Source organism: Wyeomyia smithii, chromosome 1 (genome assembly GCF_029784165.1).
Source record: "Wyeomyia smithii strain HCP4-BCI-WySm-NY-G18 chromosome 1, ASM2978416v1, whole genome shotgun sequence".
NCBI classification, from domain to species: domain Eukaryota; kingdom Metazoa; phylum Arthropoda; class Insecta; order Diptera; family Culicidae; genus Wyeomyia; species Wyeomyia smithii.
In genome coordinates, this window is record NC_073694.1 from 142877725 (window position 1) to 142903948 (window position 26224).

The 26224-nt window shown below is 38.5% G+C and overlaps 1 protein-coding gene across 5 annotated transcripts in view; it reads left to right on the forward strand.

Annotated features, from left to right (window-relative positions):
* Positions 1-26224, forward strand: part of LOC129729306 (GATA-binding factor C-like) — a 320588-nt gene that overhangs the window by 26106 nt on the left and 268258 nt on the right. For all 5 annotated transcript variants that reach the window (XM_055687816.1, XM_055687828.1, XM_055687831.1 and 2 more), the window contains exon 2: positions 5288-5885. In XM_055687816.1, coding sequence (XP_055543791.1) covers positions 5690-5885 — 196 coding nt within the window. In that variant the 5' untranslated portion in view covers positions 5288-5689. The remainder of the gene's footprint in view (positions 1-5287; positions 5886-26224) is intronic.

Genomic DNA, 26224 nt, shown 5'->3' on the forward strand with positions numbered 1-26224 from the left:
GTTGTAATTGAAGTATAAAATATGAAATTTGACGTAATGTAAGTGCTTAAGAAATAGCGTAATAAAAGAAATGACTCTCAATTTCGAACAATTTAATCACGAGCGATACCGGGAACGTTCAAATAGTACGATACCACATTTAAATCATGTTGAGGCCATATATATTGATCGAAGCAGGTATATTATTATTATTTTTTATTGAATAATTCATCCGACAGTAGTCTTAATGAATAAATATTAAACTATATGGCTGGGAAAAGCCACCTTGAAAGGCCGTGAATGCAACCATTCAAGCTGGCATAAAAACCCAACATCTTTTGCAAATAAAACATGGCAACAGTACAAGTATAAAATAACATACATTATATACAATTCATAACATACAAGACATGACTAAAAATTAAAATTTGCGTAGTATCGATTGAAGAGCACGGCCATTCGGCGAACAGGTTCATTCTGGCCGTAGTTCGTGCGGTGCGAATTCGTTTGCAATAGGCTCTGGCTTCGACGAGGACGAATGGGACAATACAACTGCAGCAACGTCAAGATGGCTGGACAATCATACCGACTAGTCAAAATATTGTGAGTCATTCTGGCAATTATCTCCTTGCGGCGCTGCTCGAGAGGGGATATTCCAATCAACAAGCAGAGGCTTTCGTAAGGTGGCAAATGATCTGGGTCTCTCCATGGCAAAGTACGGCAGATCCTTCTAACAAAATGTTTTTGTATGCGCTCAATTCGCTGACTCCAAAATTCATAATGCGGGTCCCAAACAACGCAAGCAGTTTCCAGAATAGAGCGTACTAATGAACAATTGAGAGCTCGCATGGTGCCATAATCAACAAACTCATTTCCAATTCTGAATATCAAACCAAGTTGACGATTAGCTTTGGAGATAATCATCGACAAATGCTGCCTGAATGTTAGTTGAGTGTCTAACAAAACACCCAAATCGGTGACGACATTGGTACGTTGTATACATGTACCGGCAATGTGGTAATTGAACAAGAGAGGCTGTTTCTTGCGCTGGAAACTGATCACGGTACACTTCGGAATGCTTAGCATCATATAGTTGCGATGGCACCAGTCATTAAAAAGTTCAATCAGCGATTGAAGCCTACAGCAATCTTCAGCAGTCTCGATAAGTTTAAAAATTTTCGTATCATCTGCGTACAATAAACGTGTGCCAGGTGGTAAAACTTTTGTAACGTCATTAATGAACAGCGAAAAAAGTAGCGGTCCCAGGATGCTACCCTGTGGAACCCCTGAACTGTTACTAAACCAGGTAGATCACGACGTGCCCAACTTAACGGCAATCTTACGATTCCGCAAGTACGAGTCTAGCCATGCCACCATTCCAGTTGCAGTTCCGAGTTTGTCGCACTTGGCACAAAGTAGGCCGTGATCAACACGATCGAAGGCAGCTTTGAGGTCCGTATAGACAGCGTCGATCTGAAGGCCCCGATCCATGCCGCGAAGGCAAAATGATGTGAACTCTAATAAATTTGTTGAAACAGATCTACCAGGAAAAATCCGTGCTGCGCAGTAGAAATGTAGTTTTCCACGCTAAACATAAGATGATGATGAATAATGGCTTCAAACACTTTGGAGCAGGCACACAAACATGAAATTCCACGATAATTTTCCACATTAAGTTTATCACCTTTCTTGAATACTGGAAACATGAGCGATTCTTTCCAGCTGCAGGGAAATTGATGTCGTTGCAAAGAAAGATTGAAAATAGCGGTAAGCGGTGATACCAGACTATCAGTACATTTTTTCAGAAGAACGGCAGGAATTCCATCGGGACCAGGAGAGTAAGATTGTTTTAAGTTACAGATGGCTTTAGCTACTTCTCCGATTGTAACCGTGAAGATTACGGCATCGAACACATCGCTCGGAACATGAGCCAAAGCTGCGGCAATGTCGTTAGGTGAAGCACACTCCGTGTTAAAAACGCTGGCGAAGTGTTCTGTGTTCAATGCTTTATAGGAACGACTGGCAGAAATAAACCGGATCCGATTGATAGGGTTTCTATTCTTTTGATATGCGCGCAAAGCTGACTTTCGAGTGCGGTGAAGCTTAGTAAAATGCCTGTTTCCCTAAACAGGCTTACAACGAGGACGAACTTTTGGAATATGCTGACTTATAAGTTCCTGAACTATTTGAGTGAATTCTGACACGGCATCATCCAAGTTTTGACATTGATTGAGAAATGACCAATCAATATCACTCAAAGCAGAATTGATTGCATCAAAATTCCCACGCCGAAAATCAAAACTGGAAGGATCAAACTCGTCTATGAACTGAGTTTTGATAGCTCTGTTGAAAGTAACCATCAAAGGAGGATGATGAACGTCAATGTTACATGTGATCAGGTGCAATAGTGACTGAGCATGCTGGCAAAGCATGCGAGTTTGCGAAAACTAGATCGAGAAATCGGCCATTCTGGTTGCAAACAGAATTAATTTGTTGTATGCAGTGAAATGCCATACCGTCTAATAAATGGGTGCTACCGGCTTTAACAGAAGAGCGCGAAGCGTCAACAACGAGATGATTAGCCTCCGTCTGCATCGACCAGGAAAGACCAGCACGGTTAAAATCTCCGAAGATAAGAAGATCGTCGTTAATACTAGTCGAGTTGACAGCTTTTTCGACTGATGAAATATGCCGATCAATTATCTCAACTTCATTTCGCAAGTTAGGAGGAATGTAAATAGCGCCGATCACAATGTTCAATTCACCGTTATTAATTGTTACCCACAGCTGCTCAAGGTATGGAGCAGGTTTAGTTTTGAATAGTCTTTAAATTTCTTTTCTTTCCAAAACTTTTGAACCACGAATCAAACTGTTATGAAGTTTGTTATTTGTAAGTTTGAGAGATGACTCGTTTGTATGACACTACTTATGTTCAAATAAGTCGTGTAGTACTTGAGATAATAGACTTTCGTTGTTTTGACAATTTATGCTTTGCTTTTATAACTTGATTTGACATTTTTATAAATAACGGACAAAGTTACAAACCGATTACAATGAAGTTCAATAGCAACCTATGGGACAACTAGGCCTTTCATTCGAGACTAGTTTTGTGAAAATCGGTTCAGCCATCTCAGAGAAAAGTGAGTGAGTTTAAACAGCCTCTGAATAACATTTCTTTACATAGCTTTTGAATCATATGTTAAATCTTTATGAAATTTATAAGTTAAGGCCTCTGAAGATAGCCCGTTCATTTGACATCAGTTTTGTTAAAATCGGTTGTGTAGTTTCTGAGATATTATTGTTTCGTGATATTTACATTTTGATACATAACCTCTGAACCAAAAATCCGATTACAATGAAATTCAATCGCAACCTATGGGGTAACTACACCTTTCATTTGCAATCAATTTCATGGAAATCGGTCCAGCCATCTCTGAGAAAAGCGAGTGAGAAAAAAAAGTTGCACATACACACACACGCACACACACACATACACACATACATACATACATACAGAAAATGCTCAGCTCGCCGAACTAAGTCGAGTGATATACGACATTCGGCCCTCTGGAGGCTTTTAATACCTTTAGTTTTTTCAGTGATTGCTATACCTTTCTAGGAGAAAGGCAAAAAACATTTCAAACGGTGACTTAATGCAACCAATAGAAATAATGATGATATAATTCTTAACATTAGTTTTAGTTTCGAAATCTCTGCAGAAAAAAAAAACAAGATGATTTTCGGAATCAAGTAACCGAAATAACCCAAATAGATTACATAGAATTTTTCACTAAAATGGCTGCTTACCCATCCACTACATAAACATTATTGGATTATTGTTTCAGATTTGGGACTATTTTCAGCACACTAACTACGAACGGGTCATAAACTCAAAAAGCCAAATTGAAATGTTTATGATACTTTTATGATTTTTTTTGTATCCGCAAGCAGGCATGCTCTTTGCCCGTTGTTTCTCCAGTAAATTCATAAATACAAAATCTTGTCGAAGGGAAACGCCATGCAGCAACGGGTTTCATTCATTATTCCTAGCGTCGAATTGCGCACAGTAGTTGTTGGCTGTAATGATAGTGACCAATAAAAGTGCTATAAAACAACTGTTGTTACTGCTAGCAACAGTATACCAGACTAGTAACGAACGGCCACAAAAATAGCTATCATTTTCTGTGAGCGCGACATTGCTCATGTCATGGCACGTTGTAAATCTAAACGGGCGACCTGAAGACCAACTTGATACTTCTGAGTGACACCATAAAAAATCACGAAATAAACAGAATGATTAAACCACTAATAGTAATTACAATTTTAACTTCAAGGCAACTCGAACTTAATGCAGGTATAAACATATGCTTTCTACCTAAAAATTGTAAAACAAGGAAGTTTTCTATCGGTTACGCTTCTTAAGTTCTAATTCAAGCCACAGCAAAACAATCCCTCGGGTAACATTCCCCTACGTCTCAACGATGTTGAGCAAATGGAGCAAACACATTTTGCCTGTCGTGTCGGGTTGACTGCTTGATGCTGAAGTACCACCGTTGAAGCCTGCAGTTTCTCTCCCGCCGTTTGACTCACATTTAGGCCGTTTTATGCGTTTTTGAATGAGCAAGTGAGTGCATGACTTTTACAAACTGCGGTAATTAAACAATTGGGTGCCACGGTAACGCTGAAACACAACAACTTGCACTTCTTGGCACGAACAAGATCGCAGGTTTTTATTGTACAGATACTAGCCTGTACCGAAACTACACACGTGCAGCCGTCATCGCGAAGTGTTCGGAGGAGATACCGGAGAGGTTTAATGGCCTCCGCTACTCTGCTACCGCCATCAAAGGTGGGATCGAAAGATTCAGGTGAGATGATGAGCATGGGAGTGAAAGGCTTTGGGACTGCTGCATTCTGCTAATTATTGCTGGAGTAGTAAAGCATCATTCGTACACGATGCAATTTGAGTCGATGAATTTTCAGCAGTCGTAAAAGGCTGTAATCCGTGAAGGCAACTACAAATTGGTTCCGTTTCATGTGTTACGTTTGTTTTATTTTTCTACTCGAAACATCTTCCGTTGTTCGGAGCAGAGTAGCACGCATGGTGGGGCAAGTTCACACGTTTGATTAGCGGCTGCGCGTCGACTGACTTTGACAGAACGTTACAATATAAGTACATTTGCTTGCGAACGAAAGTGAAGAGACTATTATGTGTCAAATTCATTATTTGGAAATTCGACAATCAACAAGAGACATTTAATGATGTTTTCTCACAGACTTTTCTCTTTCTATTGTATTTGATTCACAGGTTGGCCGGTACAGACGAAAATAATGTAAAGAAACGATTTACTCAGACTGCAGATATGAATGCCTACATCAGATCAGAAAAAGCAAGACAAAAGTGTACATCCATTTTATAAAATCCGTCGTTGTAATCCGAAATTCCAAAATATTAGTTGTGTAGTAAACATGTACCATGTTGTTCGCGGCAGTAACTTGAACAGTATATCTGAAGAATATCAGCCGAGGGAATTGAAGCGACCAAAGCTTTGTGAACAGGTACCATGGCCGAAGTGATAGAATAAATTATAACAACTAAGTCCAGTGAACAGTGTGAGACAGTTAAATTTTAAGGAACTTCCAACAAATATTTCCAGTACCAAGAGAGTATTGTTAGAGTACCTGGACGCAAATTAGCACGAGAACCGAGATGGATATGACCTCAGCGGCAGATGCCCGAAGCTGGTATGATAACCAGCGATTAGGCGGGTCCCCAAGTACTTCGGCTGCCGCGCTGGGGCACCAATCAGCGACAGCGGGTGTTGATCCCACAGAGATGAACCCCTTTTATCCCCTCGAAAATGGCACCCACCGTCGGTATTATCCCAGCAGCTATGGACCACACGGTGAGTAAACTGTTAATAGATTCTAAGAGTCTTTCTAGGTGGTCAGCAGTCATTACGTGGCTACGAACACCTTGTTCTCAGCGTTCGTTTCCGTTCAATTACAACAAAAATAATTATCCATAATTACTAAGCACCGGCAGCGTGTGAGTGATTCAAGCGCTGTAGGGTTTGCTTACGGGATGGGGAACTAGTTTTCTCACTACCGCACCTCAAACCCTTGTTATGATGAGCACGAGTGAATGGAAAACCGGCGAAAAACAATTGCTATTTCCATTCAGAACGCAAAGCCGAATAGTAATTAGAATAGAATCTGCCTGCGATGCGATGTGCTATAACCGATGCTGTCAGTGTCTTTGTCTCGATTACATTCACTAGGAAAACAGCGTTAGCACGTATTTTATTACTCCAACAGTTGCTATTATGGCGGATGAGCTGGTCATCTTACGTATGATGTCGGTACAGCAATGTCGGAAGTGTGTGTTGCTTAATATCTTCATCATTCAGAGTTGTTTTTTTTTTCAATATCTGAAATAGCGGAAGCCACGCACCGTAAACAAAATTTGAATATAATAATACAACTCTCATATCCAATCCATTCACAAACATTAAACGTTTTTAATTATTATAGAACTAAAAATGTAAGAATTTGATATAAGATGTTAGTATTCACCACACCTCATGTACGAATTTCAACCTGCTAAATAAATTCAAATCTCGAAATTACCTTTAATCTGAGCATAACGTTTCAAAATGGCGCTCTTCATAGCACCAAGTTTAATCGATCTGCATATCAGGCCATCCGGGACATTCGTGCTGTATGGGTTTCTGCTTTGCGACATACAATTCCAGGAAGCGCCCTCAACCAGAAGGAAGAGAGAGGAAAAATCAAGCATATGCAACACAGAACGCGCAAAATTAACGAATGCAAACGGCTGTATCGTTGCTCCGGCCCTGCGGATGTCGTATTGAGCCAATAAGCAATGAGGCAAAGCGCACATTACCGCGAAAGGTTCGGTGTACTGCTCGAGAAGCCACGACAACGACGACTACGATCAAGGTGCATGGGAATCTTTCATTTACCGGAACGGAGCAAAACAACACCAACATAGCATAAGAAGCAAGAGACGAAAATGGTAGAAAATTTACATACCTATTGGCATCCTTTCACCGTCGCACTGTGGGGCAGAACCCAGAAAAGTCGCGACAAAACTCAAAAAAAACGAAATTTAGTTTTCATGCCTCATTTTATTTTCTACTTGCAGTAGACATGTTATCGACTGGAAATTATGGTAATTTACTTTGAAAAATAATTTAGAAAATGGGCCATATTATTGTGAAAGGGAGGATTTACAAGGCTTGTAAAATGGAAGAAAAAAATTTCACAGATATTTTCCAGTAGGGCATGCAAATACTGCAAATACTACATAGGGATGTTAATTAGCTAACTCATATGGTTCTCTTAAAATAGAGTATAAACTAGAAGGTTATGTGATATTAAGACAGTTTTGTTGAAAATAGGTTCGAAGGAGGCATAGTATTTAAAACAAGTTTTTTTGTATTTTTTCCTCGATTTCGGCAATATGAAAAACATAGAGTTCTACGTTGCTCTGCTATGACACTATTATTGTACTAAAATACAAGGTATTGGCTAGTACTAAACCAAAAATCAGCTGCTACTAGTTGCGACTTACCGAGTAATTCGAGTTTTCGCAATGATTGTTTTCATGTCAATTCATGTAAAAAATGGTTAATCAGCAGGGTCCGTATCGATGTTTTTCCTACAATAGGCTTTGCTGAATGCCGATGTATGCAACACGACCATAATTGTGTTCGGGAGTCTTTCAAAACTAACGTTCAGTAGTATGAAGACCCCTCAGAAATAATTATTAGTACTAGGAAACAGTTTGTTATTGGATGAACAGTGTCTTAAACAAAAGTATGCGCTTAGTATCCATGCCAAATGGAATAAAATATAACAAGAGGAGCTCTTAGAAAGGAAACATGACCAACTAATCTTTAATTGAACAATGTTCCTATTTGAAATATTTTGTCACAAACAATAACATTAAAATTATATTTTATATTCTTTCTCAAGAATGATGACACATCATAGGTTGGCAGAAAACTATACAAAGGCAACTACAAACTTCCAATAATTCATTTCATGATGACTCGGAAATTCGAATAGATCTCGGTTCGTCCTACAGTTGTAATATGTTCGACAACTTTATGTCAATTGATGATATAAACAACTTTCCCGAAGAAACAAAATGGCTAGCACCATTTCTTCAGAAGATAGATGTCAGCGCCATCTGTAGAAAAAAAAGCTCATGGAATACATTTTTCAGAAAGATGTTTTTATGGTGAACAACATTGCCGAAGACATGAACACCGTGGAATCAACTGTTGAGGAGTTATGAGGTTTTGTCGCGCCTACGGACCAATTTGCCCCACTGTGCGTCGTCCCTCGGTATGCTTTCGAATTCAGCCGTACCGGGGCAGAGCTGAAGCACGCTGAACACTGCTGTACATACATATAAAGTTATTAACAAGATAAATACATAGATTCCTCTTGCCCGTTGTCGCTTTGCAGGATTTCTGACTGGGAAGATCTACCCTTTTTTTGTTCTCTACAAGAACGTATATAAGGAATTTGAAAGAATAAACACGATTTTTTTGTATTCCATTCTATCATTTTTACAAAAATTTTTACTGACCATTCAGATTTGGTGGTGTTCTTTGTAGTTTTTACAAAAATAATATCTGGTCCACTGTCAAACAGATATACAGTCTGTAAATGTTTCATCGCAAAGCATACTCATTTATATACATGGTTACTAACGTTTTACAAGACTGACACTCAGACTACCGGCATGATTATCGTCTACGTTTGATACCTTTCTATACCACCAGTGCAGCAACTGGAGCTTCGCTGCCAGTTTCGGTAACGACGAATTTATGTAACTTGTCGTCGAAGGTATGCACCCAGAACGGTTGGGTTTGTCTTGCTTATACACTTCGGTGGTGGTTGGTAGCTTCCCGTGGAACTTTGTGCCTCAGGTTTTTATCGTCATAATCGTCATCATCTACGTAATTGGAATCACCGCGCCATAGAAACCGACAAGCGTTGCTGTCGGGTCGGATAGTCTCCTGAATTTACAAGAAGTACACACCCACACGACCAATACCGAGAAATCCAATTGAAGTCAGCTGCTACCAGCTGGGTCCGTTTCTTTTTCGTTCGTCGTGCTTCGACTTACAGCTTTTAGACGAGGTGAAATTGACCGTAATTATGTAAAATGATTTTATAAATAATAATTATATTTAACTCACGATTTGACGATAAGCGACAGGTACCAAGTGCTGAATAACCTAGAACGAGAACATGGAAACGGCGGCAAGGTAAATGCTTAACGAACGAGAAGCAATTTTCATCTCAGTGCGACCGGAGCCAGCATAGGGATGTTGTAATCATAGCCACGTGCTACCAGAGCCCGGAAATTGGTCCGCAGGGATGTTGTTTGGGTAAAACAGTTTTTGTTAACAAGTTCTAATTAAAGAGGCGCATAGTTTACCGGGAGTTTGGAATCGAGAGCCTCTAGGGGAGAAGCTTGAGTTTGAATTGCTCCAGCAAAGGAAGAACAAAACTAGCCAAGACGAAGCAATAGCGAATATAATTCGGAAAATTTCCATATATAGGCCTTGAAAAAATTTTTCAGAATGTTGATTCTTGTGCATAAACTAGCTCATTACATTACAAGCTAATTTTCTTTATCCAAATTATTGGTTGTGCTTTTTTAAATTTCTTAAAGGATCTGAGCAAAAATAGAGTAAAATCACGTAAGCTTCCGCTTTCGAGAATTTCGATCTCAAATGTGAATGTTATTTTTTACCAATAATAACCACACAGTAAAAAATTCTCACTATTACACGTAACGTAAAATGTTTTCTCATTTCAATTTCAGTTGCTTCTGAAAATTAAGTGCAATTCATTTGAATTTCAGTTGCTTTTGACGTAAACCACGATTTTGTTTGAAAATTATGTGCAATATCATTTAAGTTTGCATGGAATATTATGGAATTTTTTGTCATAAGCGATGGAGCCATTTCTTTACATGCTATTCGACATGAAGTTTTCTTACTGTGTAGGAATGGAAGCTTAAACCGAAAAAAAAAAACAATTACGTGGTAGGATAATATGTGATCGAATATAATAGCTCAGAGGACATAGTACCGATTACTATGCACGTTTACGTTTACGCAGTCATCAATTATTTTATTACATTTTTTTTGTAAATACTCAGTAATAAGCGAAATATTTTTATTTGTAGATGTTCCCATCGTTATATATTGACTTATTGACAGTTTCAAAGTGACAGTATTTCTAAAGCCGACGAACCACGTTCAGGAATGCCAAATAGGCAGTCACGTCGAAAAATATGAAAAAATCGTGAATTGAGCATCTTGAAGAAATGCTTTGGTCATATCGCTCATGACACATAAAGAAACGTCACAAACTTTCGACGGGGAATCTAGTGTTGATAACGCGCAATAAAAAACCCTTTTTAGTGGACAGAGATCCACCACCACACTGTTCAGTCCAATCGGCAGTCGGCAGAGTGGTTTTTGGCAGGTTAGAGTCGTCCGAAGCACTCAAAAACGCAGTAATCAGCCGGTAAAGTGTTGGCCAGTATTTTTTTTGTGATTCGCACGGCATTATATTGATCGAATACTTTGAATATGGTAAGTCAATCAAGAATGTCAATAAAACAGCTGGGTCAAATTTAGTTTTGAAATACAAAAATAATCTATCTGGTAACACTTCTAGATTCCTTGGTTTGTTTTCTTCAAAATTCATCCATCAGTATTTTTCGGGCGTCTTACGTCTATGAATTGTAAGAAAAATAATTACGAAATTTACAACTATTTTCGTGACATTGTTATTTCTCGAGATATTACCTTTGGATGATAAGTGTTTTTTTTTGTGTAAAATTTTCAAAAAAATACGTTGAAATTATAAATTTTGAATTAAAATTGGCTATTTTGTCGAAAAATGCAAATTTAGCTTTCAAATTCAAAAGTTATCTATCTGGCAACACTTCCGGTCAAAAATATTTTTTTCTGGATTCCTTGCTTTGTTTTCTTCAAAAATCACCTATCACTTTCTTTCGAACGTTTCACGTCTATGAAATTGTAGGAAATAGAAAAAAAGTGGTTTTGATATAAAAAATCTTGCAACAAAGAGAGTGGTCTCACAGAGCGGGGTGTATTCCAATCGATACCAAAATTTATATTTTTCCAAAGTGACGCTAGATTAATAATTACCCCAAATTTAAGCAAAATCTGTGACGGTCGTATCCAAGTTTGTGTATTTTCGTAGTCACTTCATATGATGGCATATGACATATGGCGGAAAAAATGTTCTTTCACTAAGACGACGCTCCCGCTCATCATTATGCTCGCCTACGCGTTGTCCTTGCTGCATCCCGCTAACGTAATACACATGTCGTTGGAAGAGTTCAAGCGCAAAATCGATAATTTCGTAATTTTTTACGAACAGAGTTGACAATTTTGTTGGAGAGGTGGAAGTTTTGTCTTAACATTGCAGCAGCATGAGAGCAGACCGTAAGAACTTGGAAGAGTTGGATCTTTTAGATCTGCTAGCTAAAGCCCGTTCTTTCTTCCTTGCGACTGAGAAAGCAATTCAAATTGCACTTGCTCTACCATGTGAAACATGCCCGATTGAACGCTCGTTCAGCACATTACGCCGGGTGAAAATCTGGCTGAGGTCAAAAATGGTTGAACAGCGGTTGAGTGCTCTCTACTTGCTGAGTGTTCATCGACAGATGGTTAACAACAATCGTGAAAAGACACATGAACAGCTTCCGGGACGTTGATGTTTGATGCCCGAAGATTTTATTGAGAATCCTGACTGTGTCTTCAAACTTCACGTCCTCGGGAAGCTTTGAAAGGATGTAGTTAAGATAGCGGCTGTGCGAATGGGTGGCCAGCTTCCGGAGGAATAAACACACCTTCGCCGCTGACCTGCATCGTTCTCGAAGAGGTCCTGGTAGCGTTTGAACCAGCGCCAAAAAGTAACTCCGTTTTTTTTTGTCGAAGACAAACTCGGTGATGTTCGATGAGAAAGACTCCAAAATCTGCTCCGGGGTTTGATACTGATGCTGCTGCTGCTGGGCCGCCATCTACTGTAAAAGATGAGCCATCTTGAGAATCACATCTTGAATTCCCCGTTGCGGCTGCTGGTCAACTCTATCTTCTGCCATGTTCGTGGATTCTTGAGATCCTCGTCGCAGAAATAATATATCCAAAGGCTTAAATGAACTTAAGAGTTTTAACTAAGGACTGTATCGAAAAGTAATTAGCAACATCTATTTGTAAATTATATTTGAAAGGGATTGACAATTCTTTTCATGTTTTCAGTTTATTGAAGTTTGGTTCAGTTTCAATCAATATCATGGCTTACATAAATCAAAAACTTATCTTCTGATAAACGAACGCACTTTTGACCGAATGCCTTTCATTAGATTCTGCGATTTCTGCGATTCTGGTTTGGGATACTGTCCCCTTTCTTTCCTGGGAAGGCGTCACAATTGCCCAGAATCGTTCAATTGGTCGGAGCTCCGGGCAGTTAGATGGATTGATGTTTTTCTCGACGAATTGGATATCGCAGCAATCTTTTATTCAAGCATTCATCAAGGTACACTTGAGCATATATTGTATACCTTTCGTAAAAAAATAGATGACCGCAAACCACAGGTGCAAATAGCTTGCCAAACCTAGACCTTCTGTCCAAATTTTTCCAGCGCAACCGTGCAGTTCGCATCGTTCATATCCTCCTCTACTGATTTTGTGTAGAATTGCGGTCCCGGAAGTGTTTTCGCATCCTGTTTAACGTATGTTTCGTCGTCCATTAAGATGCACTTGCCCCAATTATCCAGAACCCGATTGTACAGTTTCCTTGCTCTTTTTTGGCTCGAATTTTTTGAATCCTTCCGCTTCTTATCGTTGAATCATCCCAATGCTGGTTTTGATTCTTTTGGCCAAATCACGCGTTGATTCCGATCGATGTAATTTAATGTACTCGAGAACTTTACTATCCAGCTCGGGCATACTGGGACCAGGTCTCCTTCCGCATCTTGGCAAATACTTCAAAGTATACTCGTGTCCATACTTACTAATAATATTTTTCACGCTTGTGTGGTGCACTTTATAGCGTTTTGCTATTTGATAGTAGGTAATGTTCTTTTCGGAGCACCAAGTGTGCAGAATTTTCTTTCTGATTCCAAGATCTATTCTAGCCATGTTGAAAACGAAGCACTTAATTGAAACAAAAGGATTGCACAACGTTTCTTTGACATGTAAACAAACATTTGCAAGTACACACACAAAACGAAGTTTAGTCGTTTTTGGGTAAATGAACTTTGAAAGTTGCTAATTACTCAACGATACAGTTCTTAAAAAACATCTATTCATATTCGAGGTTAGACAAAGAATAATCAAATTTTCCACTCTGATGTCAAGGACAACTTTTCACTGATTGCCTTGATGTAACAATCACTAAACACTAGTATTTATTTCTATTTTTCAAAATACCAATTTTTTTACTTCTAAAATTTTGAAGAGCTTGCTTAGAGTTATCAGCACGGATTCATTCCGCGTCACACCAGCGTATTATTTCGGGAAATTGAATGTCGAAATCAATTGGACTCGGTATACATCGACTTCTCAAAAGCATTCGATACCATTTCGCACACTTTCGCAATTGAGAAGCTGAGGCATGGGCCCGATTCGATATCCGACTGTACAACACCAATACAATTCCACGGGACCGTGTGCAGTCTATCCATGACTTGGTTGTTATTATCGATAGAGTACGCTGCTCCCATATGGGCCCCGTACCATACCCATTGGCGTAACTACAGGGAGGATTTCGGTAGCCCTTCGTAGAGTTGATCATACTATTATTAATTTTGCTTCTCAAAATTGTATGATTGGCACTAGAGGACTTCTTTCATTTCTAATTTCAATTCCTGAATAATAATAATTTCTTTCATCGACCACACCAAATAGTTGTGAATCTACTTCAACAAGGCAACAGTTCAGTAAAAATAATGACGTTAATGTATACTCACTTACTCTATTCTGCCCTACCTCTCTATCTCTTCCTCTTCCTTCATTGACGCGCGTTTTGATTTTATCAACAAACAGCTGTCAAAATCCAAAAGCGGACACTTTCCCGAATCTTTGAAAATTTTGCTGTCCTGATTGCAATTAAAGGAATCACCGATTCCGGTAAATGATTTCAACTATGGACTTCGATTTATATCACCACAAATCAAATATTACCCAGAAATGAGAAAGATTGAGAACAGTGGGGCAGATATTTGGTAATTTTTTGTCGACCTCCTCCAGCTACTGCTGCAGCGCAGAATCGAATCCCCCGAAAAATACAAAAAGTAAAACAAAACTTGCTATACCGTTTTTGCATAAAAGACTAGTCCCCCCCCTCCTAGGATTTTTCATTAGTTACGCCAATGACCATACCTCTCAGGTTGTTCGCTATTGAGCTAGTCCAAAAATGTTTTTTGCGTTTTGCTCCTTGTCATCTGCCGTGGAATGAACCTGTACATCTGACCGACTACCCGCAACGATGTTGTCCTGGAAGACCTGGAAGACCGGGAATTGCTCTCAACAAGACGACTAAAACTTCAACGATTGTTTTTATTTGACATAGCTTCTAATGGTTCAACATCAGTAAGTCTATGTAATTCGAGTGTACCAAACCAAGGAGGACGCTTCAAAATCATTTTCAGAATTTTGTTCTGAATCCTTTGAAGCATTTTCTTCCTTGTTGAACAGCAACTTGACCAGATCGGTACAGCATAAAGCATTGCTGGTCTAAAAATTTGTTTGTAAATCAAAAGTTTGTTCTTTAAACAAAGTTTAGAATTCCTGTTAATGAGAGGATATAAACATCTCGTATATTTGATGCACTTGGCTTGTATACTCTCAATGTGCTCTTTGAAAATAAGTTTTTTATCGTAAACTAGTCCCAAGTACTTAACCTTGTCAGACCAACTTAAAATAACCCTATTCAGGAAGCCCTACCCTGTTAATCAGTAATGTTTGTTGTTATTGCGACACAAGTTTATAGTTCACTTTCAGGTGATAAGGGCAGTGTTTCTCTGTTTTCAGAGGAAAATCGCCATAGATTCAAGTAGAGAACAAAATAATTATTTTGTATTTCGCTGGAATGAGTAACATACAGATCAGAAAGATGCTGTTACATTTGAATTGGAGCTTATTATTTAGGTACAGGACCATCAAAAGATTCGCGGAAACTGGCGCGTTTGTCCCCAAGCAGAAACCAGGTAAGAAACGTAGTGTGCGGACTGCAGCGGTTCAAGAACGTATCTGGCAAAATCCAGCCCGGGCGGCAAGAAAAATAGTTCGTAAAATGAACATGCGAGTCATAACACTATGCATAAAATGATCGAAAATGATCTTGAATACGGAGCTTTTAAGAAACAAAAAAAAAATCATGGATTATTTCGCAAAAATATTGCCGACAGGTTTGCAGGATTTCGGTTCCTACTGACGACGCCGGCTGCTCACAACATAATTTTTTAGGATGAAAAATTGTTTACGTTGTATGCTGTTTTGAACAAGCAGAAAGATCGAGTGTATGGAGCGAGTCTTCGTGATATTCCAGCCAATAAAAGAAAAGTGGAATCGTAGATGGTTTGAGGAGCAATACCCAACAGCGAAAAGTTGTCACTGCTATTCATCGACAGGGATGTGAAAATTAATATAGCGTACCCTATCTACAATACATTTTGAAAGACCATTTGCCACCTTGCGCCAAGGAATTATTTGAAGAAGAAAGTTTCTGCTGTCAACAAGATTCAGCGCCAGCGCATTAGGCATTTTTTGTTTAGAAGTTGTGCAACGAAAATTTGCCGTTCTATATCAGCACCTCAGTCATAGCCCGTATCTTCTTTGGAGGCCTACATTCTACACTAAAAAAAATCACACGCGCACACCAAATGCCCTTCACACATGAATACCAATAAACCTTCCCAATCATTTTGACAGGTCAACCCATATCGTTTTTCCATGGAATCCACGGTATTTTGACGTGTTTTGACATTTGACGAGTTTTAACATTGCCATCTGAGTGTAGAAAGATTGGTTTTAGTATGCAAGACATGGCAAACCGAAATGTAAGACACTTGAGTTTGTGCTGTGAAGTGAAATGCAAGTGTATTCCACTTAGATATGAAATGTTCCATCTATTAGCACAGAAGTAAGTGGAATCCACTTGGCAGTAACGTGTCGGTTTTTTAGAGTGTAGGAAAACTGAGTGAAGTAAAACACATGAGTTTGGACACTTTTAAGAACTGTTTAGCGAAAATCAGGGATGAAATGCCGATCGAAGTCGTGCGTGCTGTTTGTGATAAATTTGAAAAGCGTTTGCGGACCGTAATTAAATACTAAAGAGAAAAATTTGAGTTAAAATGATTCAACTGTAACTTTACTACCCTACTATAATAAAAAACAGAGAAGAAATATTAAGTATAGGTACTTATATTATACTTTTTTTTTTTTTATTCTCGCTTATTTTCCGTCGGTCTATTTCCGCCACTGTTGTGGCCAATTACCGACGCCCAGGGAGGCGACTCCACACCCAGGTCCCTAACTCACGACCCGTTTATTAACGGACCGGCGCCAACGGCTTTACTTCCTCATGCGATGGAAGGCGTGATCCCAGAGATTTTTCGCCTCAGAAAATCTCCCGGTGTCGGCTAGGATTGAATCTAGACCAGTTGGGTTGGTTGTGAGTGAATCACGCCACCTCACAACCATCGACACCTATGTCGGCGGTGGGATTCGAACCCAGGCGTCGAGCGTGGTTGGCGGAGACGTTACCAACCACCCTAGGCCCCCGCTCATATATTATACTTATAATTTTAAAGTGCTAATGCTAATGTCACGAATTTCTCGAAAACTGAGTTACAATCCTCCATAACAAATTCAATTTATTCTTCCTGCTCTAAAAGTCACAAAATCCTAGAAGCTCTTTAAAACAACAGTTCCTGAGATAACATAAGACCTTGAAATAACACAAAATCATAGATTTCGTTTCAACATTTGGCATCAAAAAATCATTTTTAGAAATTTCATATCAAATCGTGGTTCATAAAAAAGTCAAACTTTGACCGCTTTAAAGGTCTACTTAGTGAAGCTCAATTGAGCTCAAATTTTGCACAGGGCCTTTAAACAAGTAGACAAAACTTTTGAGGACTGGAATTTATTGGCAACCTACTGGAGATATAATTCCACGAATTTGTGTTCGTAAATTTTAAGTGAAAACTCAAATATATCATGAATAACCAAAGTTAATTGAACAAATGAACTAATGTTACAATCATTTCATTAAAGTACTTCCAGTACGTAAAGATGGCACAGAAATCTTTTCCCTCTACGTCATTTTTCTTGAATATACTGGAAATATCAAACATTATTGCTACGCACTTGACTGACTTGAAGCGAGTTCTACGAGCACATTGCACAATCTGTTATTAGTAACAAAATAATAATATAATACAAATGGAATGATATTAACCATTTTTAGTTCAGTATTTCAACTATTCAGTAAATCAATGATAAAATATTCAAATATATTTCAATCATTATAAACTTGCTCTCTTTTTAACGCTTGTTAGTAAAAAAACATTACTCCCAGAATCGATTCTACGAAAAACCAGCACAACGATGATTTGTCCAAATACGAAAGCCGCAACCAGTGATGCGGCCGTTCGGATCTACAACTTCCGAGGCAAAAACAAAGACGTCTTCCATGCAGCCATTCCCTCGTTTCCATAGCTGAAGGGGGGTAAGATTAAGAATGTAACGTGATTGGATGCAATTTTCACGCCCGGTGGGAAACTCTTGCCATCCATAGACAATAGGCTTTCCGTTTCCTTCTGCCCCGTTCTAACCCCTACGCTAGTTGTACGTACGTATTTCAAGGGTAGCAATGGCTCGACAGTAGCCATCAAACAGCCATCGGGGACAGTTTAATGACAAAAACACCACATTTAGCCAACTGCGGCGCTTTCGAATCTAATGTCCGCGGTTTCTGTCGGTCGGTTTATGCAGTAGATTGCTGTCAAGCTGGTTGAGCGGAAGTTACGATCTCCGCCCCCTATCTGTGTGTGTATTTGGCTCGAGAAACTTGTAATTAAAAATCATGTCCACCCGTTTTCCCCATCGTTGTAGTTTTATTGTAACTGCCATGCCACGCAATCCCTGCTCGGTGGGTAACACATCATCAGAATGTAATTGAATTGGCCTCGCTTCAGGTGAGCGTGGTGTGACTCTTGCTGCGAAATGCAATGTTTGCCTCTACTGTTTGAGGTGATGATAGTACTGCGCATGCAAATTATCTGATTCTGACGCGGAGCAGCAAAAAAAAGGTAAATTACTTCCAGTGTCTGTGGAGTGCATTTGATGGCTGGTTGGCGTTGGCATAGGTAATCATCAGCTGGTTGTTAAATTTTCCGAATTTTCCACGCCTTTGAGATTTGATCTGTTGGTAAAAATGGGGCCCTTTGTGAGCGCGATCATAGCCGATGCGAGGTCAAGGAGCCCATGGGAATAATAAACGGTGTCTGAAACTGAGAGGTGAAACCGATGAAAAGATCTACTGACAGCGAAGCTAACATCAGATGGACCCCGATTAGCCTTCTGTGAAAAGTAAGCAATTTGAATAAATTTATTACCTTTTTAGTAGCTATCAAATCAGTGAACTTGATAGCTTCAGTTGGCTCGTTTACCACACCGTGAGTCGCTTGGCTGATATAATTATGCTAAACTTCATTTCGGCCACTTCTACCTTATCGACAGGCTGATCAAATACATGCAATCAATCGAGGAGTCGTTCCGCCATCACCGGAGTCTTGAGACCGCATAAAATGGGTGTGTTCCATGTAATAAAATTAGCATCCGAGTTACGATGGTGGTTTCAAATCTTAAATGATTGATTGATTTTATTACTTAAAATAACGGAAACGTTATTACTGCTTGATCGGACGCTGTTAATTACCAAAGCTTGAAGCTACGGAAGCGTGGACTAAGTGATCCCGCAAGCTTTTTTTACCAGAGTTTTTCACTCGAACTGTTTCGCCTAAAAAAGCTAGATAGCCTAATTGATTGGAATTTTTTCAGATTATCTTAAGCAACTTTTCATAAACTAGTCGAAATATCCAAGTTGTCATGGCGTTTGAGCAAACAGCAGTGAACACCATTTTTACTGCCCAAGCCTGAAATATGATGATGATTGATTTGATGATAGCAGCAGTAATTAAATTTATGACGGTTGTCTCTATCGCACACTAATTTATAGCGGTTTTTTGATTTCCATGAGCTCCAACGGGTTAATAAATGTTAATTTGCAGAAGAATCTGCTATTTAATCAACTTTGTTTTAAAAAAAATTCTGCGTGGTTTCTTTAATTTATCGTTGTTCCTTAAAACAAACTAATAAAATATTAAACAACGTTTCTGTCCGATGTAACTTTCATACACACAAAAATCAAATATAACTATTGTTATAGAGAAGAACAATTTCATATAAATAGTAACCAGACGTCCCAATTGGATTTCGCGAGACAGTCCCGCGTTTTGGCAGAATGTCTTGCGATATGCCCCGCGCCCATCTAAAGTTTTTTACACGCGTTTGTAATTTCTCGTGTTTTAACAACATTTACCAAATCCGCATTAAAAAACACATAAACTCCGAAATCTGCGTAAAACAAAAAAAACCTTAAAACCGTTTCATCTGCGAATCACTATGAAGATGAATACTTTGAATTTGGAAATTTAACTCAGGATCCATAAAAAAATTCACTCAATAATAGGGCATCGTCAGTTTTATCATTAACCTCTCCCCTTGTTGAATCTTATGTTTAATTTTCTTTCTGAAAACATTGAAATGCTCTCCTGTCTTATTACAAAAGTTCTCATCGTTGGACAACGTTGAAAAAAGAGTAATATTCTTTCTCTCTCCATCTCACTTAAGTGATCTGGGGATGATCGCTCAAACTCTATTGAAATTCTAATTAAAAAAAAATTATTTTTTTAGGACGGATTGCTTTAGTAAATAAGCAAACATGTTTGAAAGTAACTCAAAAAAAAAAATCATGACCATTTCATTTGAGAAAAAATCTGGTCTTCAAAACCTTCGTTCGACAGCAGCGACTGTTTCCGAAAGGCATAAAATAAATCCAACAATTTGTGCGAGCTCGAAGAAGAGAACAGCTTATGGATTTCTAAATTTACACCCATCGTTTATCGCCACTGATTTTTCTTGATTGCATTCGCCGATTTTTTCGGTTGAACAGTTGTTGAATCTAGTATGTTTTCTAAACGGTTTTAAAAATCCGAACAAATTCAAAAATCCGGATGCCACTCCTAAAAATATAATATTAGTTTTTGATAAACTTCATTGAAAAAACCTAAATTAATCCACCTAGCGGTCAGACCCAGCCTTTCTCATTCAAACTTTTATTTGTAAAAATAGATTTACATGAACGCTTCAATCCAATAAATGTATATTCACTCTTTAGGTTCTTAAATATTGATGTTGTAATCTATGCATATAAAAATGCAGTCCGGTCTGTCTGTCTGTCTGTCTGAGCCATATAGGCTCGAAAAGCAACGAATCGGTCGACGTGAAAATTTGTATGTAGGGGTCTTTGGTGCCAATAAAGGTTCTTATGATAGTTTGAGATTCCTTTTTTGGAAGGGAGGGATCCTTTACAAAAGAAACATAAATTTCTGCACAACTCAAGAACAAGCCAAGCAAATGAAACCGAATCTGGCATGTGGATGTTTTAAGGGGTAACAAATATGTCAATAATAACTGGACGCCCCTCCCTTTTCTAGAAGGGAGGGGTTCCATACAAATGAAACAAAAATTTTTGCACATCTCGAGAACTAATCAACTAAATGGAACCAAATTTGGCAGGTAAATGTTTTTAGTGGTAAAAAATATGTCCATAATGTTTCGACACCTCTCCTTTTCATGAAGGGAGGATAAATGGAACCATATTTGGTAGGTGAATATTTTTAGTGGTAACAAATTTGTTCCATAATTGACCTCAGGCAACAGTTTGAATTGTAACTTCCGGTTTCTGGAAAACAGCCTGAAATGAACGATTCCCATTGAATATTAGTATCTCCGGAACCAGAAAGATGCACAGAAGCTAAAAATTGATAACAGACACAATCTTGTATTTTAAGATGGTGACTTCCGGTGCCTGGCAAACAGCCGGAAATGACCAAATACCATTCCATATGAATGTTTTTGGAACCAAAATCACGCCCAGATGACAGAAATTTCACAGGCAATTTTATAGTCCAAAATGACGACTTTCGGTTTCTGAAAAACAGCCAAAAGTGACCAAATACCACCCAATATGAGTAGGGGAACTGCTCCATCATTCATCTCAGCCCATATATTCATCTCATACAACATGAACACACAATTGAAAACAAAAAAACGCATAATTTCTAACTGAATCGATCTGCTAATCCATGGAATGGAATCTTCTTAGTTCACTTTAGATTTCTCATTAAGTAGAATCCTCAAAAACTCACTTAAAAGCTCTAAATTTGATATTATAGTCGAGCATCTGCACTCAAAAACTCATTTATTTCAATCACCTACCTCAGAAAACAAAATACGCGCATCTTTCAATACGGCTACAACGGGACTCGTTCAGCAGCCAACCAAAGTTTTTTTATCACTAGCGGACCATTTTTCATTTTAATCATTAAACAAAATCACTCACTACACTAAGAATACTTTAATCTTTGAAACGTTCACCTCAAATCCAAAAACCAGCTTGAATTAGCAAAAATATATGAGATGAATTTCTACAATTCCTAAATTTCAACTGTATGTATTTTCATCTGTTTTCACTGCCTTGAAGAAAATCAAAAGTTGCCAAATCGGTTTCTGTTAATACGAACAAATCATACTGAAAACGTTGAATTATTCCGACATAATTGGATTAAATGGACAGCACTGCAATGGTTACCTAGGTTACCATATTTGCACGTAAACAACTACAGCGAATATCTAGGTAACTGACTACGACGGGCTGCGGCTACGTTCATTCATGATAATGTGATTCATTCATGATTAACAGTGCATTGCAGTGTGATGAATATGGGGGCGTCGCGAGATGAATAATTGAGCAGTGATTTAAGTTTTGAGATGGATATGGAAGCGTTGTGCAAAAAGGTTTGTTACACAAAATTCAGGATAAATCTAACTAAGTTTACTAAATATACAATACTGAACGATTCTTTAAGAGCACGTAAGCGTATTTTGTTTATTTGTTCAATGATTTCATGTAAATTAGTTGTTTAATCCGTGTATTCTTCGTGAATATCGGCTCAATGAGATGAATGATGGAGCAGTTACCCTATATCCGGAGTCAGAATGTTGCAAGAAGCTAAAAATTGACCTCAGACACCTTTATGAATTGTATGATGGCAACTTCTGGCTTCTGGCAAACAGCCAAAAATTGCCGACTTCCGTGTAACTCTAACTGAGTATCTCCGGATCTAGAATGATACACAGCAGCTGAAATCGTCCACGGACCCTATTTTGGATTCTAAGTTGGCGACTTCGGGTTCATGGGAAACAGCCGAAAATGATCGAATAACATCCAATATGGGTGTTTCTTCAACGAGAATGACGCTAAGAGGCCAGAAATTATCTTAAATATCATTTTGAAATCCAAGATGGCGGTTTCCGGTTTATGAAAAACAGCCTAAAATAACCAAATACCATCCAATATGAGTATCTCTGGGACCAGAATGATGCAATGAGCTAACAATTGACCTCAGGAACCAATTTGAATTGCTGAATGGCAACTTCTAGGAAACAGTCGAAAATGACCGAATAATACTCATGGGCGCAACTACGGGGGGCTAGGGGGGCTGAAGCCCCCCCTAGAACGTGTTTAGCCCCCCCTAGAATTTCTCAGAGAATGATTGTATTCAATATATATACATTCCATACTACTTATCAGAGCATCAAAATCAACACAAATTGAGATGTCGTCATTTATTGGCTAAGAACTAGTTCTGCACCCAGGATCGATTCTCAACCCTTGCTCTCTTACTCACCTTACTAGTCAGAGGAGAGCTGTAGTAACTCGTGCTGTATCAAGAAGTCGCCAGTTTACTCGGTTTTGGGCTGTGTTTCACCAGTTTCCCAGAGGTCTCATCACTCGCAAGTCTCTTTCGATCTGGTCGAGCCATCATGCACGCTGCACCCCTTAATTTCTTGTGCCGGTAGTGTTGCTGAAGAGAAGTGATTTCACATGGTTGTCGTCCGGCATTCTTACGATGTGACCTGCCCACCGCAACCTATTGTCTTTCGCCAGGTGTGCAATAGGGTTTTTTCCAAGCAGCGCTTGTAGCTCATGGTTCATGCGCTGTAGCCATTATCCGTCGTTCGCTTGTGCTCCACCGTAGGTAGTCACCTTCTGTTCGCCGATAGGCACCTTCTGTTCGAAAATATTAAAAGGACTTCCGTAGAGGACTACCGGTTATCAGGGTTTTGTAGTTTTTTGTATCGAAGTGGTCATGTCCGATCATCACCGTGATTGGTGCGTACTTTTGTAATGTCTGAGAAGAACGGGCCGTCGTTGAGAACGTGGTCAATTTGTTTTGCTGTACGTTGGTCGAGGAAAGAAGGGACTTTGGACTGCTAATCCGCGGGAGGCTGCGAAGTTGGTGCATAGCAGGCTGTGCGGGCCGATAACCGGTTTATATAAGTCTATCCTTCCGTTCATGTCCCCAACGACGATCTTGATATCTCTACGCGAGCAGCTATCGTAGAGTTTCTCCAGCTGTGCGTAGAACGCTTATTTTCCTGCATCAGGTCTTTCTTCGTGAGGGCAGTGCACATTGGGAATAGTGTAGTTGTGGAACCGGCCTTTAATTCTCAACAAACACAACCTGTCGCTGATTGCCTGTCGCTTTGGTGGTACTGTGCCTTGCGGCCACAAATCCACCGTACCTTCTCTCCTTTTAGGCAAAGCTCCTGGAGCACAACGATGTCGAAGTGGCGGGGTTCTAGCTGATCCAGCAGAATCCGGTCGACATCCGGGTCGTTAAGCGATATACTGTTACACCCAAGTAACACACAAAACATGTTAGAAAATAAGTAACAACGAAAGTAGTCATATGAGTGTATTACAAGCGCAATTGAAAACTTGTGTTACTATATTGTGTTTGAAGTTGTTTTTCATCAGTAATACAACCGCATTTCGAAAACAAGCACGTTTTTTCTGGTTTTGGAGATGTTCTTAATAACATCAGTTCAAGAATGACAATCACTATCACTTGGTCTTTTTGTAAGACATTACACCATCTAATAACAACACTACATACCTGTAAAATGCTTTTTCTTAGTACAATAGCCGTAGCATTGTACTTAAACTTAAAATTACTTGATCAAAATAATATTTAAATTATATGAACGATTTCTATATTTATTCGAAGCGCGTCAAAAAAAAACGCCATAAAAAAAACAAAACGCTTGCAGTGTAACCAATATCATTTCAGTTTTTTGTTATTGTATATCTAACAACGTTTTCTAGTTTTGTTAGATTTTATATCCAGATAACGTTGAAACTATGCGAAAACAATTTCAATATTGTAGCGAAAGAAACAACTCATTTTGAATGGTTGAATATTATTTTTTGTCATCATTTTATAATCAATTAAAACTGCCACTGATAAAAGCAATTGTCGATCTAGTTGCACTGCGCAGACACAACACATTTCGCATGCGCTGGTTAACAGTTGTCATAGCAACAGATTTGCGCATTGCCATTAGTACTCGAGATGTATTTTGCCACTTAATTATATCAAGTTGGCTTGCTTTCATGCAGTAATCGGTACTTGTTCTACTAGCCTTCATGTTTTGCGCTTTTCTGGTGATATTGATGTCATGGAATAGGTAACGTCAACTATTCTATACCAACGTGTGATACTTGGGCATGTACTGAGCTTCTAATCGTCGTCCTTATTTCGTCGGCTGGGTCATTGCCGATTGTTCCGGTTCGTTTTGAATTCTTGATTCTCCGTAGTATGTTAATTTTAGTATGCTGCCTTACTAGGGCTGCGATGCCTAGTCTCGCGACGGAGCTGCCGCCATGGATGTAGCTGGCGAGACACCGCATTTCATCAACCGTCCGGTCCGGATCAGTCGCTGTTTGAGCCGCCCCTAGCCTGTGGGGTAGACGCGCAGACAAGCTGCTCTCTAAGGAGAACAACTATCCCACCGGTTCACCGGTTTTTCCTTGGTTACTCGTATCCCAGTCGGTACCACGTGGAGGTAGGAATAGGGCATTATGCCTTGAACCACACTGGGGTCTATTTTATTCTAACTAGTACGGGTGAACTGTTAAAAAGCACTGCCCAGCCGTTTACCAAATCTAGCTCTCCTCAATATCGAATCATTGTTGCTGAAAGAGCTTGACGTTGACGATGTGTTCAAGATATTCAGTACATCTTCGGAGATTCTATCCCGAAGTAATTTTTTCTGCTTCTACGATACTATTTTAAGCGTTATTAAATAAGCATATTCAAACTCTTTTTTCTCTTTTATAATATGACATACATGAAAACTAGCCCCTCCTAGAAATTTTCCTTAGTTGCGCCCATGATAATACTCAATATGAAAATTTCCGTAATCGAGATGATGCATAGAAAGCAAACATTGACCCTGGACCCCATTTTGAATTTGAAGGCGACCACTTTAAGTTTCTGAAAAACAACCAAAATATCGACTCGAACGGGAATCGAACCCGATATCACAACCGTGTGGGAGAGCTAGCCGACCGACATCGCTAACCGATATATATATATATATAATATATATATATATATATATATATATATATATATATATATATATATATATATATATATATATATATATATATATATATATATATATATATATATATATTATATATATATATATATATAATATATATATATATATATATATATATATATATATATATATATATATATATATATATATATATATATATATATATATATATATATATATAAATATATATATATATATATATATATATATATATATATATATATATATATATATATATATATATATATATATATATATATATATATATATATATATATATATATATATATATATATATATATATATATATATACATATATGTATATATT